The 17,339-nt window shown below is 43.6% G+C and overlaps 1 protein-coding gene across 10 annotated transcripts in view; it reads left to right on the top strand.

Annotated features, from left to right (window-relative positions):
* The window catches only part of CTBP1 (C-terminal binding protein 1), a 254,305-nt gene that overhangs the window by 175,818 nt on the left and 61,148 nt on the right, over positions 1-17,339 (top strand). Inside the window, exon 1 of one of the 10 annotated variants that reach the window (XM_067298351.1) lies at positions 10,321-10,482. The exons of 8 other annotated variants lie outside the window; for them this stretch is intronic. In XM_067298351.1, the coding sequence (XP_067154452.1) occupies positions 10,443-10,482 (40 nt within the window). In that variant the 5' untranslated portion in view covers positions 10,321-10,442. Of the gene's footprint in view, positions 1-10,320; positions 10,483-17,339 lie in introns of those variants that run through there. One more of the 10 variants, XM_067298353.1, reaches the window with a different exon arrangement.

Genomic DNA, 17,339 nt, shown 5'->3' on the forward strand with positions numbered 1-17,339 from the left:
TATACATTTATTTATTATTACAGCTCAGTTGTCTGTAGCCTCCACTAGCTGATTTAAGGTACATTTATAAGGTAACTTCTGTGTCTGTGATATAACTCGTATGGCTCATAAGGCATATCAAATCATTTTAATTAAGAGCCCAATCTGTTTACAAAGACATAGTAGTATTTCCCTTTTTGGGCATGTCTGAACTTTACGCTTCCCATAGTGATGTACAAGCATGTCCTGTGATTGCTCTTTTAGCTACCTAAATTAATACAAATTAATAAAAGCTGATTCTAATATCAGTGACTGGTCACAGGAATACATAGGACCCAAATACAACATGAGAATTTGTAGCAAGAAAAAAATAGTTTGAGCATTTGTATACTCTAAGATGTTGACTGTTTAGCATCATTTCTATGAGATCAAGGTCTCTGCAGCATTTTCTTGGTGTAATATGCTAAGGCCTTTGGTAATTTTATCCAATAATCTTTAAGTAATACTATTTTATCATAATGTGCAGTGCTGAAATGCTGCCTTAGTCTGTAAGGCAAGGTATTTGGCAATAAATATAACAGTAAGTCTGATGATACTGATTACCACCTATTTGAATCAACTTCCTTCTAGAGGAAAGTTGTGTGTTATATTACTGTAAGTGGTTTGATCAGGCCGTATTTCTAAGTCTGCTGCTCTCTTTACATTATTCACCAGTGCAAAGGGAGCTTTTTCAGCACACACAAAGTTACTATATTACCCTGTAAATTACCATGTAAACTGATGTACTTTAAGATTTGATTCCTATCTTAGGATTCTTGCATAGTGATAAGGATTTCTTGTAGCTTCCTTTTCAGCTATCAAGGTTTAAATCTTGAGAATGGGTAAGTAATGAATTTGCACGAGAGTTTATCTTTATTTTTGTTTAGTAAAAGAGCCATACCCCAAAATAATTGCTTATGAAGTGTCTGATTGTGAGAGAACATATATGGCATATGGGGGGGGCATAAAAATACTAGTATGTTGCTAGATATATGCAGGCAAACAACATATAAAATGTGTTTCTGTAGACCGTGGTGTATTTTACTCGTGAAATCTTACTAGTTTCTTTTTACTGTCCTAAAGTCATCCACCACTTACTGTTATGGATTGTCCAGGCTGCATATTGTTCCATGTATTGTAACTGTGGAATTGATTTTCCTGTCTCCTGCCTGTCTCCTCTTCGCTATTGCTTTTCTCCACTCTGATTTTGCTGGTTTTTTGGAGTACAAAGGGGTGTTCGTGGAGATTATTATTTTTACATATTTAATGGGATGTTTTTCTGATTTTATTACAAATTTCTGGATATATTGCTCTTAAAATGAAACCAAAGAAAATGAGTTATTAAAAATAAGCCAGTTAAAGCTTACACTTTTTATAGTCCATTATAGTTCTGAAATAGTGATCTGTGGATAGATCTTATTGTGTTCACATAAGTGTGTTCAGGTTTGCTAATGTGCCACACATTTTCTGTCTTTTGTCGTCGCTGCTGTGCAATGCGCGGGTTACCCAAGGTGTCTCTGACGTGACTGACGTTGTACCAGTGCTGCCTACTGCTACATTGCAACATCATCGGGGTTTAGTTGTGTAGGGGCTTGATCAGTCGGTGGAAGGAAAGACGGTGCCAGGGAGGTTCTCATGTGCTTCAGGACCTGGGGTGCTGATTCACCAGGGGTTACTTTTTACTCACTAGTGAATCATTTCCTTACTGTAGTATGAGGTGGTAGTGGAGTACTGGTAATGCAGTGTTTCACAAGAGTACAAAGCTGGCAATGGCTTAATTTGGAAGAAGATAAAATCAAGACTGATAATTTGTAATCATCCCGAGGAAATTTCACAGAGCAAGAGAGTTAGCTTCAATGTCAAAAACATATGTAATCCTACTGCGTGGTTGCGTTTAAGGTCCTTGACAGCAAACAGACATTTTTATTTGACAAATACTGTTTAGCCTTTTGCATCCTTGAGTATGTGTGCTACTTTTTCAGATTTGTAAGCCTCTTGGTTAGTTTGAGAGAGAAGTCTCTAGATAAATATTTAGGAAGATGCTAACTTTGATTTTGTCCCCTATCCCGGATCAAGCCTTCTTGTTCATTTCTGAGGAGTTCCCCACTTTTGTGATAGGTGTTTCAAACAAGTATCAGCTTCTCTGCACTGCCTAGTAAGTGATCCTTGGTGTTAACTTAAATGGGCATTTATGAGTGTGGATACTGTTCTTTGGCAATTTTAAAATTATCTCTGACCAGCTCTTGCTTTTGGCTACCTGTTGTGCAACTTTGACAAACTAAGGTTACAAGTGTATTATAAGGGGAGCGAAGAGCAGGTAAGAGCACGCTAGACTGCAAATTAGATTACAGCACAGAGACCACTAATATTCTGCCAGTCCAAATTGGTATGAAGCAGCTTGTAGAGATGCCTCCTACTGCTGCTTTAGCATGGTGCCATGCCCAAAATAATAAATCCCGCTCCTGAGCAGAGCTAATTAGCTTAGGTTTGAAATAACATTGGCAAGGCTTAACTGCTTATGTCTTGAGAGCTAGCGTAGAGATCAAGCATGAACAGCGCTCTCCTTTCTTTCAGAAATGGCGCAGGCATCTCCTTGGATCCGTGTAGTTGAATGTACAACTTGCACATCATTTCTGAATTTGCTTTTCTGCATCCATTGAATCTCTCAGCAGACTGTCCTGAGACTGTAAACAAAATTGAAGATATATCACAACAGGAAGATCCCTTAGAATATCTCCTGGTTCTCCTTAGGCCACTGGACAGTTATTGAGCTTAGTTATTCTCCATGCTGCTAGCTGAATGACCACCACCAAACAGGTAGTTATTGAATCTGTTGCATACTTTAAGTTTTTTGGTCCCTTCAGGAGGTTTTAATGTGTTTGTCACTTCTATTGCTGTTTCTTTGCATACAGAATGCATCATCACAATGAATAGCTATTTTTTCTTTGTAATCTTACAGAGAAAATCAGACATGAACTAATCTGTACAGGTCTGAGTCTCCTGCCCTTAATTGTACAGAATAATACTGCGCTTCATGTCTAGGCCCGCTGATTTCAAACTTGGGAGGTGAATTGCTGCTCATTGGTGGTGTGCTACAAGCCTGTTCTCTAAGAGTAAATGCAGAATGCTGTTATGCCAGTTCATTATGTTAAAGTATATTGTACTACAGTGTTTAATGGAACTCCTAGTGTAACGTATTCTTTCCAAATGACTTTTTGAACACCTTGGGAGATGGCTAGATTAGTAGTCTCGCTTGCGACTGAGGGGTCATCCACTGCCCACAGAATTTCTTCAGCGGCTAAAGCTAGATTTTTAAGGACTTCATTGCTTCTAGGTGCCTCCGCATCGTATCTCTGTAACTTACACAAGTTTGAATGAGGTCCAAGATTTCAGACAGGTGAGAAGGAGAAAACTTTCCCCTGGGTTACAAGCACACTTTTTGTTCTTTCCTGTTAATCGGCTGATCGTTCCTGGGAACACAGATTGTGCTGTTTGTCCTTTACCTCGCACAATGTCATATCCCCCAAGAAGCCTTGCCAGTGCACAAGGGAGTAAGCCATATGGGGCAGGTTGCAGTTGTTCCTCAGGTCTGGATTTATTCCATTGTGAACAGATGGACAATGGCTGACATCTAATGGTTCTCGATAGGTTTTTTTTTTTTGCTGTTCATCTATATCGTCTTTTTCTCTTCAGCCAGAACACAGACCTTCTTGGAAATGGTCTGTTAACTCCTCTTGACTAGATGGAAAATGATACCTCTCATTTCATGATAACCAGGAAATGCAGAGGATTTAATTCCATCCCAGTCCTTGTGTTTTTAGCACTTATATGAAGAGGGTAAGATCAAGAAGAATATCCCTTAGTCACTTAATACAGATAACATCAGAGGAGAGAGGCTTTTTGTGTTCACTGGTTTGAAAGGAATTTATTCTTCCATTCACTCAGTACATTGTAGGCTTTTCCGATTTGTATGGCTGTTATTTCCAGTATAGAGCTAGTACACCCATTCCATTTTGCAAAAGGAGCAACGCATAATTGACATTTCAAAAATGACTTACTTTGAATATTTGACACAGATGAACTTCGTGTTCATTAGGTGGAACTTTAATCTACTACTTTGATTCTTCAGTAAACCTTTTTTTCTACAGTAGATGAAGGTTCTCTGTTTGATTTAACATTTGCGTTGACTTAAAGACTAAATGCCTCCCTTTTGTCGATTATTCTTTTTTTCCATTTTCCTCTCAGAACCTGCTGAAAATCTCTCTCCAAAGCAGCTGTTCTCTTTAACATCAACCAGAAAGCATTAACTTCCTTTAGCAGGGAGTTTCACACAGAGGAAGTTATATATAAAATAGAAGCTCTAATTATAATACGCAATTGCAAAATGAAAGTAGACTGATCTGTGTGTGTGTACTTTATTAATGAATGCTTTTCAAGATTTGAATGAAAGAATTAAGGAAATGATTAAATCCAAACAAAATATTATTTCCTGATTCTTTTTTTATTAAATTGCATTGATGACTTATAATTACACATTTTAAAGATTTATTTTTAAGATAGAGTTTAAATGCTAGGCCTGCTTTATTCAGCCAATCTTTTTCTTCTGACAGAAATTACTTTTAGGCTCTCGTAATAGCATCTGCAAGATTTACTATCTTCAAAAGTTATGATAGTCCATTGAAATATAATCTTACATTTTGAGTTTAAAATGCACAAAGGTTTTAAAATGATGGCCTTTAAAACTATTGTAATGAATGTGCATATGGATGATGCATGTTGATAATGAAGTAGAGAGGAACATCTGTGAAAAAGCCAGCACTCATACCAACGACAAACTAAGGCAAAATTGTGTCTAAGTACACAATCTCAGTATCTAGATGTAAGAACATTGCAGAATCTCATTATTCAGTTTAGAGAGCATTCAGCAAATATCTTGGCTCATTACTTAGATGATACAACAATAAAACTTCCTCTTTCAGTAACTTCAAAGTCACATCTGCTAAAGATATTGTACCCTAATATATCTAATTTGTGAAAGCCCAAGGTCATGCCCTTATGATTAGATATTCTGAGGGGAATAAAACTTGTACTTAATTTATACATATGGTTGTTAACACATATGCTTAAAACAATGTATTTTCTCTTAAGCACATGTGCTCATCCAGCTGACTCTTAAGAAGCCAAGAAACAATTTGGTGTCTTTGAAAATGCCATAGTTCTTAGTGGAAAAAAACAGAAGATACTCAGCTGTGTAACATTTTTGTTTTAAAAAAAAAAATAAAGTCAGTGACAGCAGTGCTGAAATGGGATAAGAGAATGGGAATTGTTACATTTTGTGAAAAATTCACTTATATTGTGGGCTGTACAAATCATAGTCTAAAAGGTGTGAAGATGACTAAATGTTTAGTGTCTCAGAGGTAAAGTTGAGAATATAGGAAGTAAAATGGATGGGGGCGGCTGAAGGCTTGACTGGAGTCAGCTGGTCTGCTCCTGGATTTTCCCATATCCAGCCTAAAACTAGGCCACTGAAAACCATACAGGGGAGAGAGAGAAGAAAAGCCTGAACGCTGGGTGAAGGCAAGCTTTATTTTCTTAAACAGAGACAGCATGGCGTTGTGTTCTGAAGGAAAGCACTGCTCTTCTCGGTTGCTTTCTGTTTCCTCCTGAGATTCTTGGTAGTTTATTCTATAGAGCAGGCGCCTTTAGCAGCTGTCAGAGTGGGGTGGAGAGACCTTATGACTTGGGAGCCAGGGTCAGATAACCTCTCTCCTTCAGCAGGTGCAAAGCACTTTACCACTATTGAAAGAAACACAGTTGGTCCAGTTACCATCAGCTGAGGATCCAGCCCATAATATTTTTCCAGGAAACATTAATTTGTGATTTTGTGTGTGTGTGTGTGTGTGTGCAGGCAGGGAAGTAATAACAGCGTTACCTACTGTATGCATATCTGTTAGTCTGCATACAATCAGAAAAGAAAAAGAGCAAGCATATGAATCCCTTCATGAAGTAGCGTAGAGAATACCAAACTGCAGTATTAATAACCTCCTGTTATTGAATACTCCATCTGTTCATCATGCCAACTTATCCTCACTTTGAGCACTCCCCTTGTCATAATATTTGGTACCACACTCCCCTCCCTCCTTGAAGCAGCAGTTCCACTTTAGAACAACATTTGCCCAGTCATATAACCCCACTGAGGAAATGGTCTCGTTGCCTCTATCTGTTTATGTTGCTCTATAAAAATGTAATTGAACTCTAATTCCATTTCTGAATTTTGATTTTCGCTATTATTTTTCCTTGAGATGCTTGCCTATCCACATTGGTATTCACAGATACTGCACTTGCAGTTGAAGTGTGTTCTACACCTGTATGCTGCTTCCTGCTGATACTTTGCCCCATGGCAGCTTTAGCAGTGCAAAAAAACTCCATTATTTTTTGCATGATGGTGCAGTAAGATTTTTTTCTTTCCTGAGTTACTGCTTTGATATATATGTATATATTTTTCTATTTGCTGACATCTATAAATGTCAATAAAGTGGTTAACCACTTTAAAGTGATTAAAACCAAATTTGTTTGTTTATACAAAGCCCACACGAGGTATTTGGCTAGATGATGCCCTAGTGATTGATGCACACTGAGAATCTAGAGAAACTATATTGTTTGAAGGATGTCTGAGATGTCTATATCCAGCCACTGAAGGCTCGTCCATGAATATAGGAGGAAAATGGAAAAGTCAGAGGCTGTGCATTACCTCCAAATCCTGCTGGATAACCTGTGAAACGGACACTAGCTGGAGCATGATGGGGAAATGGGGAAGACCAAGCTATTAGGGAGTTGGAGCTATCAATAAGCTAAAATCTTTCAGTCATGCCCTGAACGGATTCCTGAAATCCAGAGAGCTTGGAGGCTGAACCTGCCCTGTATAATCGATGGGTTCAGATACTCCCCTCCAAAAAGACAATCTCCAGCCTGTGCCTGTAGTAACACACAAGCCATGACCTGCACCTAGTATCAGGCAGGTCACTGTTCGGATTAGGTGGCATGCAGGCATGACTCTCTTTAAGAGTCCCTGTGACTCTGCACCTTAACCGCCTCCAAAACGCCCCTCGCCATGGGCATGCAAGTGTTGCGGGCCAGTTTTGAGGGATCCAGCGCGCTCAGAGCACTGTACAGTACAGTCTTGCTGCCTGCCCCCTCCCTCTTCTTTCTCCACGCTAGTTTTTAAAAAGGATCCTCAGGTTTGGAGGTGCAGGAAGCAGAACTAACTCGGATCAGCCAGCAAAACTGTCCAGCCCCGTGAGAGCAGGTACTGATCTCCGGTGGTGTGCGGAGCCGGCCAGGAGCAGCCTGGCGGGCAGAGCCGACCAGATGGGGCACCCGATGGTGACAAGGTCCCCGGAGGTACCAGGGTACCCGATGGTGACGGGGTACCTGGCAGTACCGGGGTACCCGATGGTGATGGGTACCTGATGGTAGTGACAGGGTACCCGATGGCACCGGGTACCTGATGGTGGTGACGGGGTACCCGGCGGTACGGGGGTACCCGATGGTACCGGGGTACCCGGCGGCACGGGGGGCACTCGCTGCCCCTCACCGAGGCGCCGCCTCGACGGCGCGGGCCGCGCCGGGCCTGGGGGCGGCAGCAGCGCGGCGGCGCCTCCGCGGGGCCCGGCTGCCGCGAGGGAACGAACAACAACCCCCGCCCCTTGCAGCAGCGGGCCCCTTTTGCGCCCCGGCGGGCTGGAGCGCCCGCTGCCTCCCGGCCCCGGGAAACCACGGGGAAAGGCGGCGGCGGCGGCAGGGCCGGGCCGGGCCGGCGCCGCGGCCATGGCGGCGCGACAGGCCTCCGCCGCCCCCCTCCCCCCCGCCTCCGCCGCGCCGCGGGGCGGGGCCCCGTCAGCTGACCCCGCCGGCCGGCCGCGGCGCCCGCGCCTCCTTTGGTTGGCGTCCGCCGCCCCAGCGCCTTCCGCGGGGGAGCTGGCGCTGGGCCTTCCTGCCCGTGGCGGCCTCGCCCCTCGCTGAACTGCGGCGTGGGCGCGACGGGAGAAAGATCAAAAAAGCCCCCAAATAAATAAATGACTCCCGACCTTAAAATCTGGGGGGGAACCGTGCTGCTTTCAGCGTGCGAGGGACGGAGGGTCCCAGCCATCCCTGCAGGAGCTGTGAGGGAGGGCGGCCGTGATGGCGGCCGGGCAGGCCAGCTGCCTTCGACGCCATCCTCACAAAATTGAACAAAGCAGAAACCCGGCTTTCCTGCCCCATTTCTGCTGGGGAGCCCCTGCGTGAAACACAGCGTCACCTTAGGGTGATTGTGGCCCCGAATCGCCCCTTTCCGGGTACCTGCCGCAAGAGCCGGGGTCCCGTTCGCAGCAGCGCATGGCATCCGGAGTGGCGCCTGAGCCGAAGCGCAGCTGCGCTTTTAACATGTAAAACGCCGTTTAATGCTAAAATGCCTAAAGGAATCGGGTCGCTTGTCTTTGGGGGCTGCACGTAAATTCCTGCTTTTGACCCCAGTCTCTGTCTCGGATCTGCTTCAGATAAGGCAAAAGCAAAATGCAGACTTTCTGCTCATCCTTTCCTCCCTGCAAGCACATCAAATCCCACAGGGAAAATAATAATAATAAAAAAGAGAGAGAGCTGGATTACAATTCTTAAACATAGGGACCTTAAGTATCCTTGATTGTAGCATTTTCTAATTTTCTGCGCTTGGCTGCACCTTCTTCTAAAGCGGCTTCTGTCTGCGCAGTCGCCTAGACGTTACCCGGCCGCACGCTGGGCGGTTCTTTGGGAACGCGGTTTCTGTCCCCCAGATTCAGACGCTGGGAATGGCACGGAGCGCACCAGCGGCTCGGCTTGGCTCCGGGCGCCGTTTTCCCTCGGCCTCGCCTTGGGTTTTCCCTGCTGCAGAGTCGTTTCTCCTCTGCAGGGCTGCGTCTTGTGCAGCGAGTGAGGGCACCGCGTGCCGCCCGGCCCGTCCGGCTGGAGCCGTCGTCAGGCGAAGCGGGGGGGTCTGGCGGTCTTTCCACAGGTCGCGTGGACCTCCGTGATTTCTCTTAAGGACCGTCATGTGGAAACGGGGCTGAGAGCCCCAGAAAACTGCATATCTGAGATCAACCGCAATATTACTGTAGAAGCGTTCGAACAAGAAATAAGATCCAGACTGTTAACAGTCTGCTATTAATAAAAGAGCGGTTGCACGTTGATGGCGGGGAGGAGAGCTGTGGTTAAGATGATGTTTGGTGGAAGGTGCTAAAGTAAAGCTAGGAAGGGTTAAGAATTGTTGAAGTCAAGAGTTGGTCGTGACTTCGAGTCGACCTTCGGTGTGGTGAGCTTGGAGAGAGGCTCTGGACTTCCCTGCGCCTAGGATCGGGGCGTCCATGGGCCGGGATATATTAATAGCAGGATGCTTTGCGTTTGCTCTTACTGTTTGCTTCGCTTCAGTCATTTGCAGCAGAGATGATGTGGCAGGTTTGGCCGATGGGAGGTTGAGTCATCCCCTTGGAGGGTCAGCTTAAAAGAGGGTATAGCTGCTGAGCGGCGGCGTTTGGGAGTTGATGGGAATGCCTGGGAACATCCTGGATGGAGAAGGGCATCGGTACTTGGCGGCTTTGTTCCTTTCGTTCTAAACCTGTCTCCATTGGCAGTGGCGCGATTCCTGTTTTGATGATTTTTGTGGTGAAAAGGCAGGAAAACGTTGGGACCTTGTGTGGTACAAGGGCTTGAAGGAGGATCTGTAAAGCAGGATACGCTTATTCTCACTGAAAATCACTGTAGGGCCACCTAGGAGCAAAGCAGGGGTTTTTTTTATTATTATTATTGTCGTTAATTTATAAGGAAGAAAAGCCTGAATCAAATCATAAAAAATAACAAAATGCTAAAAGCGTAAGGAGACGTTTGATTGTAGATGGCTTGGGAAGCTATGGAGAGTGTGTATGGTGCAGTCAGCACTACTTCTTTAATAGTTCTGTTGTTTAAAAAAAAAAAGGCGCCTCCCCTCCCTACTCGTGAGGGGGAAAAAAAACCTGCGGCTAAATCGGGCAAGGCTAAAACCAGCCCCCGGCTTCGGCGCACGTTTTCCGCGCTGCGCAGGAGCCGCCGGCTGGCCGCCCGCTCGCCCAGGAGGGAGGGGGGCGCCGGAGGCTCTCGTCCGCACCCTCCCCGTTCGCTTTCTCCCTGCGCTCGGTGCTGCAACCAGGAGATCGAGCCGGGGCGCGGAGCCCCGCCCGCGGCGGCGGCGGCCGCTCCCCCGGCGGGCGGGCGGGCGGGCGGCAGTGCATGCGCGCGGGCGCGCGTCGAGCGCCTCAGTTCAGGGGCGCCCGCGAGTAGCCGCCATATGCTGAGCCCTTTTTTTTTTTTTTTTTTTTTTTAACCCCCCCGCTATTTCCCCGAAGTTGTCCCCGTAGCGAGAGCGGATATACATTTCAATGGGAAGTTCTCACTTACTAAACAAGGGCTTGCCTCTAGGTAATGGTTGCGCGGCGCGGCGCGGTGCGTCGTGTGTGGAGCCGGCCCGGCGGCGGCGGGGCCGCGGTGAGGGGGGATGGGGGGGCGTGGGGGGGCCCGTCCGCTCCCCGCGCCGCCTGCGCGCACCGGGCCCGGACCCGGACCGGGGCCGCGGCGCTCGCTGACCCCGCGGAGCCGCCGGCCGGCGGCGGCGTCGCCAGCCCAACTTTGCCTGGTAACTGCTGCGACAGATGCGATATTAAAAAAAATAAGTAAAAAAATAAATAAAAACCGAAGACGCGGGTGAAGCGCAGCCAAGGGGACCGAAACTTGGCTGTGGCTACAATTCATCCTTAAAAAAAAAACAAACCAAAACAAAAACAAAGCTTACACGTAAAACGGCATTAAAACTGCATCCAAAATATTAATTCGGTGCCTGCCCCCCCCCCCCCCCCCCCCGCCGTTCTTGGTTTCAGCACTGCCCTGGCTTTTAACTGCAGCAAAATGCTGGTGAGATGCCACGGGGGGGGGGGGGGGGGGAAGCTGTGCTAATATTTCAATAAACAGGAAGTTTAAAAGCGGCGTTTTATTGCTGTTAAAAGTGCTTAAGGCCTGGTTGTTGAAATGATTTTCCTAAATCTGTGGAGGGGTTATGTATCTGAAAGGTAAGGCTTTTTCTCCATAAATTTGTGAATTTCTCTTTTTCTTTTTTCCTTCTCCTTTTTTCATTTTTTTTTCTCTTAATGTGCTAGCAAATGCATTTATGGATTGCTGCTGTTTTTTAAGGTAAAATAGATAACATGCATGGGGTGATGTTAGAGAATTGCTTGATATAAATTATTGTATTAATCTGAAGGGGTTTTTTGTAGATAGAAGAAAATACAGTGTAGACTCTGTTTATAAACATTATTATTCTGTAAGCAAATGATACCGAAAGAAGGCTACAAAGCAGTAAATGAGTTTATTTACCATGTAAATATGATTCAGTCTGTTATGCTGCTTTGTTTTTCTCTAAAAAATTAAAAATCAGATTTTCATTTATGATACCGAGCTGGATAGACTATCCTTAGAAAACACTGTTATCAGTGGTGGTTTTCAAAATTTCACCTGTTGTAACTTACATTAAACAATTTAATATCACCTTATATTTTAATAACTGTTGTCCTTATCAGGAAGAATGTTTGCTTTTAGGCCATGATGGAACACCCAAAGATAATTATCCCTTTAGCTTCACGGAAAATAATGAGGCCTGATAGACTGAAGTGAGTGTGTACTTTTTCTTTTTCAATGAATTAAAATAAACTAGAATATTTGTGATGTATCAGGTGCATCACAGAGATTCCTTTTCCTGGGTCCTAGAAAATGTAAATATTCTCATTTAGCATTCTAGCCCCTTGGCAAGTAGCCTGATTCCTTGTTAAATTATTTTAAAACTCATCGTTCTATTCCTGTGGAAAGAAAATAAGAAAATATTAAAAAAAATTATTTGTATTTAAGTAATTGCTGCTGTAGATGGAAAGCCCATTGATTAACACTTTACGTGCATTCTCTTATGTAATAGAAAAACAGAGTTAAAAATCTCACTGTAAAGTAGACTATGCTAGTTGAAAGGTAATTTTCCAGTGCATCTCTTTGTTCTTTTTGTTTTTTTTAATCTGTTTTATGTATTTTTAGCTGTGTGTTGGTGAAGCAGGCACATAAAATTATGAGCCCAAGCTGCTAACTTTAGTATATTTAATAACGTTGCTCTTTATTGACCCCCAAAGGCGGCAAGATTTCAATAGTGGAATTCCTTAATGCTTGACAAATAATAGGCTGTTTAGATTATTACCATATCATCCATTCCAAGAGGAATCTAGTAACAAAATATTTTGTCCATTTGCAATTCACTAGTATATTTGAAAACAGAACACAGCAGACAAACAAAAACCCAACCTGCCACACTTTTCCAATCTGAACAAGAAATAGGTATTTACGGAGTGACTACAATCCATAACAGATAGTAGAGATAAGGCAAGACTGTTAAATTGTTCCATCGTTTTTGTCACTGTTAATGTGAAATAATACTTTTTGGGCGAATAAAGTTCCTCTGTGTTTGTTGGTGGCACAGTGAGCGTAATTTGGTGTAACGTGAGTGGTATGCTGTCTGTCCTTGTCTAAACAAAAATCGCCCTTTAAAGTAATGGAGATTCAATATTTTTCCAGCAAGTGATGCATTATTTTATTACTGAATAGGTAAACAAAATAATAATAAGCCTGAGAATTGCTGCAGTCATGCCTAGAAGAGTTTAGTCAATGAAGCTACTATATTAATGCTACTATTTTTGCAAATTTTTTAGTTCAGTGTTGTCATATGTAGTTAAGGAGTAGCTGGAGCATGCAGCTATTGAGCACACAGTATACTACTTGTGAAAAGCTGATCATTGTAAATACTGTATTTTATCATAACGTGAGAGTGCCTGATAGTGTGACAAAGCAAGTTAGAAATGTCTGTACGTTTGTCAGTTCGGTTAGTTCTTGACTTGTCCTGCATCATAAAGATAAATAGCATCTGCTCTTTGTTAAAAATGTGTGGTGCTTCAATTTACTAATCTCCCTGTTTCTAAGAATTATAATTTTATTTACAATGTAAACAGAGCAGTCATAGTCCTTAGCCAAAAGTCTGATCAGAGAGATTAGAATTGGGCTGGATACTGTAACGTGTTATACAGATAGAGTAGTATACTTGCCAGCGTTCTGAAATGTAAAGTCAATCCCTCCTTTTCAAATAAGAGCAGCTACCACAGTTAAATGACTAGGCATGGTAGACCCTTTTGGAGGAGAAAAAAAATGACATTTTCCCAAAGCGTCTATTTAAATGACTACCATAAGAATGAAAAAAAACAACTTATTTTGTAAGTAAATAGTTTGAAGAGTGATAAGCGTAGGGAAAGACACAGATTTAAATGTCTTTCAAGTAAAGACACATGAGAAGCAATATGGTCTTTAATTTGTTTATGTGAAAATATAACACTTAACCTGTTTATTCAAAGCCATGCAAATATTTTGGACTACAATTGCTTGTTGCCATTTTGTCTTTCCTTAACTACCATGAATTTGTATGAGCTATGCTTCTTGAAAGGAATCTGGAGACGTTGGCTACTTGTGTGTTAGAGACCTGCATTTGAGAGTAATACTTAGGGTTTTGCTTCTGAAGCCAGCTGGGAACATTGATGAGGTGATACTCCAGTGTGTGTCAAGCTTTCAAATCCCATAGCAATCGGCAATATAGCAGCATCGCAGCCTCATCTGAGGCTACCTAACCTCCTGGCCCCATAATTATTTATTTACTGAGAGAGTAGAGATGGAGTTACACGTTTAATACGTGTCCTAAAGCTTAAGGTGAGGATAAAAGTTGTAGTACATAGCCCTTTAGCCTTAGTTCCTCTGCCACACGTGTTCTCTCTCACAGGCAGCGTAGAAATGAATTTACGTCTTTGAAAGATGTGAGTTTGTGACTGTGTCTTTGGTTCCCTTTCTCCCCTAGCACCTTAAGAACAAAGATGATAATTCATTCGAATCTGTGTATTGATCGGGAAAAGACAGCAAGCATTCTTTGCACATAAATCTAAAATTAACATTTCCTCAAATAGAACCCTTTGCTCCCTCTCCACCATTCCTATAGGAAGAGTAGTAAAGTGTTGCAGCATCGAGTTGTTACGGGCGTTTCAGAACCTCTGAGCATGATTATGGTAGGATCTCTTTCAATACGCAGTAATCCTCAGCCCATGTTCCTCAGTGATTAACGTGCTCAGAAGCGTTTGGGGAATCTGAGAGCATCAAAGTGTTGGCTGTCTTAAACTGACACGAGACCTTATGTGACAGTATTGCGGGGAGCGGAAAGCAAAGTAAGTGTCTCAAATTGTTTATAGTGTGAAAAAGCTTGCTATGAGCTCTGTGATTAAACTGTTTTTTAGGCTTGGCTATGCTTGGGGGCCGTATTCTTTAATATTCCGCTTTGGTTTGATGTTTGAAATCGGTAAAACTTCAAATTGTTTTTGAGCCTGACAGAAAGAGACTTATCCTATTTCTGGAGGAATTTGAGACAGTCCCTGGGCCCTTCTAATTTGTGCTACCTTCTAAGCGCTATCTGTGGCCAGGGCAGGGAGAGCAGGAGTATTTGGAGCACTGTGTGCCTCCGCCGCACCCTCGGGGCTCGGCCGGCCACAAGTGCCAGAGCCCAGGCTGGCGCTGGCACCGCTCTTGGCCCAGCCTGCCTGCCACAGGCCTGTTGTGGGGGCCGCTCAGCCGTCTTTGTATGGCTGAGGCCGTAGCAGGGCCCGAACCGAGGTCTTTACCTCTACGGGTACTACAACAGGCAGCGTCTAAAATTAAAAAGACTCTGACAATTTACGTAATGGGGAAAAAAAAGCTCACGAGGTAAAATCCAAATAAAAAGAAATGGCTTAAATCTTTGAGAAAATTCAGTTTACTAGATGAATAGGTTAATTTTTTTTGTTGCGTGAAACAACACATTTATGCTTGCTCTACTGGAGCAAGGATTTAATTTTTGAAGAAGATAATTATAAATTAACTTGTCTCCTTTATGAAATACTTTCATCATTTCATCACAAACATATCCTGTTTCCTGTGTTATTATTCCATTTGCTAATTATCCAGTTTGTGTCTAATCAACATAATTGAAAATTGACATTGTTTGATTTTTTTTTTTTTTCTTTGAGCTAAATGTTGCTAATGCTATAGCATGTTTCATGTTGGTAGTTCTTTTGGATGACCCTTGCACATCTCTGCGTTTTCGTCTTTTTTCTTCCTCCCTTTTTCAGATATTTTAGCATGTCGAGGAACTTCCTTCCAGTGTACCTGCCAGTGTAGTCAGCCAGAAGAGTTCACTAAAGCAAGCAGAAAAAGTCGTCTTAGGGGCTGCGAACAGTTGTTCGGAATAATTGTAAAGTTGAGATTTTTAATGGAAAGCTTTTATTTCTGTCCCATATCAAGGTTTGTAGCTTTAATATTAAAACATGAGATAATGCAATTATATAATTTTGCTTTATGTGAGGTATTTTAAGGCATATTTTGATAGTTTTATTTACAGGTCAGTGGGTGTCCCTTATCAGTATCTGAATCACTTTCCGCGTGTTCTGTCACCCCTGGCAAAGTTACATAAGTCTGGAATGAAAGTCGTTCATGCTTTCTGACTCTGTATGTGTGCCAGACTTCATTGTAAGGAGAGTTACTCCTCCTCTCCTTTTAATCTTTTAGGGGAGTTCTGATGCGAAAATACAAAAAAGGAAAGAAGCATAGAAACATTTTTTACGTGCCTGAGTCAAAATTCCGGACTCCTGTATACAGCCCAAATTTCTGACCGTTGGATGTGCGCTGTCTTCCTGAGCAGCCCCAATATTTCTTGATCGGTTACAGCTTGTGCCATCACACGTGGACACACGCTGCGATGAGAGCGGTGAGAGGCCCATCCCGACAGGATCTGCTGGAAGCTTTGCAGTTATTTCATGTACGAGCCTACAGAACATGAGAAGAGCATAACTGTTTTGTTCCCTTTCTTTTAAAGCAAGCATAGCTTCTGCTGCCTTCTGTATTTGGTTGACATGTGACCCTCGCGAGAGAGAAGTGTCTGTAGTTAGGGTGCCCTGTGTGGTTTCCTGGTGTGCGTGTATGTACCTAAGCGTGTCTGGTCTCATGCAAAAAGGATATAGGCTGTCATCTACTTCGGACGTCCACAGCCAAACCGCAGTATAGATGAAGTAGATAGCTGCTTAGGACAGATAAATTCTAGGGGAAGCAAAATTGACGCGGTCGTGCTCATGTTAGAGCCCTGGAAAGCCAGGCTGACTGCTGTTGCTGCTGCCATGTGAGGTGTTGTCCCTGTAATTCCCCTTCTCCCACCCTCCGCACATTATCTGTAGGAATTATCCCAATGCTGCCTTCTCAGGACAGCAAAAGTAGCAAATCCAACTCTCTTGGGCTCTTTCGCCTGCATTCCCACTGGCCATAATCCTTTCCCTTTCCTACGGCAGGAGGCTACGCTGTGTAAAGTAAAGCCTGGTGCCTGGCCAGGCAGAGGAATGGCCTACGTGCTGTCCCCTGTCATGCTCGGATAGTACCCTGGGGAGACAGTATTCAAAAGAGAGCTGGGAGAGAAGCAGCACTGCAGGGTATTTTCATCCCCTTCCACTACACATATTTTTTTCACTCTGCAGAATGTCATTGTAGCCCCTGGGTGAGTCAGAAGTTGGGAGAATGAGCCAGAAAGGAGCTATGCTAAGATGTGTGCTCTCCAGTCAAATTGGGCTGATCCACAGGAGAATTTGCAGGAAAAGAGAGCGCTGCCTCAGGCGGCCGTTAGTCATATTTGCAGTCCGTCAGAGGTGCCGCTAGGGGCTGACAGCCCGTAATGTCTTTGCCATTGGTGCAAATCCCCGTATCTTTAATTTATAATTGCAGAATTTTTGTTGGCTTCTGTAGGGATTTAACTTGAATGTGCGTTTTCAGAGTTAGCCTCCTGGTTTTAAGCCGAACTATCCAAAATTAGCATTGCCTCTCGCATGCTCGCAGCGTGGCAGTCTCAATCTCAGAAATGAAATGCATGGCTTGGCAGAAACGGTGATGTGCAGCACTTCATCAGAATTCCCACATGAGTCAAATTTCATTAGATGGTTGCAGCCAGTTTGTCTCTTGCTGAGTAGGTAGCTTTAGTCTTTGCAGAGTCATGCAGGACAAAAGTGTTTAGTAGAGATAACCACAAGCCAGTCTCCAAACTCTTAAACTGATATTTAAATATTTTTTTTTCTCTTTAATGTGTTGTACCAGATATGTTAAACTGTTTATTTTCAACCAGATAATGAGCGTTTTCACATTTGTGG

The sequence above is a fragment of the Apteryx mantelli genome, chromosome 5 (genome assembly GCF_036417845.1).
Source record: "Apteryx mantelli isolate bAptMan1 chromosome 5, bAptMan1.hap1, whole genome shotgun sequence".
Taxonomy (NCBI): Eukaryota; Metazoa; Chordata; class Aves; order Apterygiformes; family Apterygidae; genus Apteryx; species Apteryx mantelli.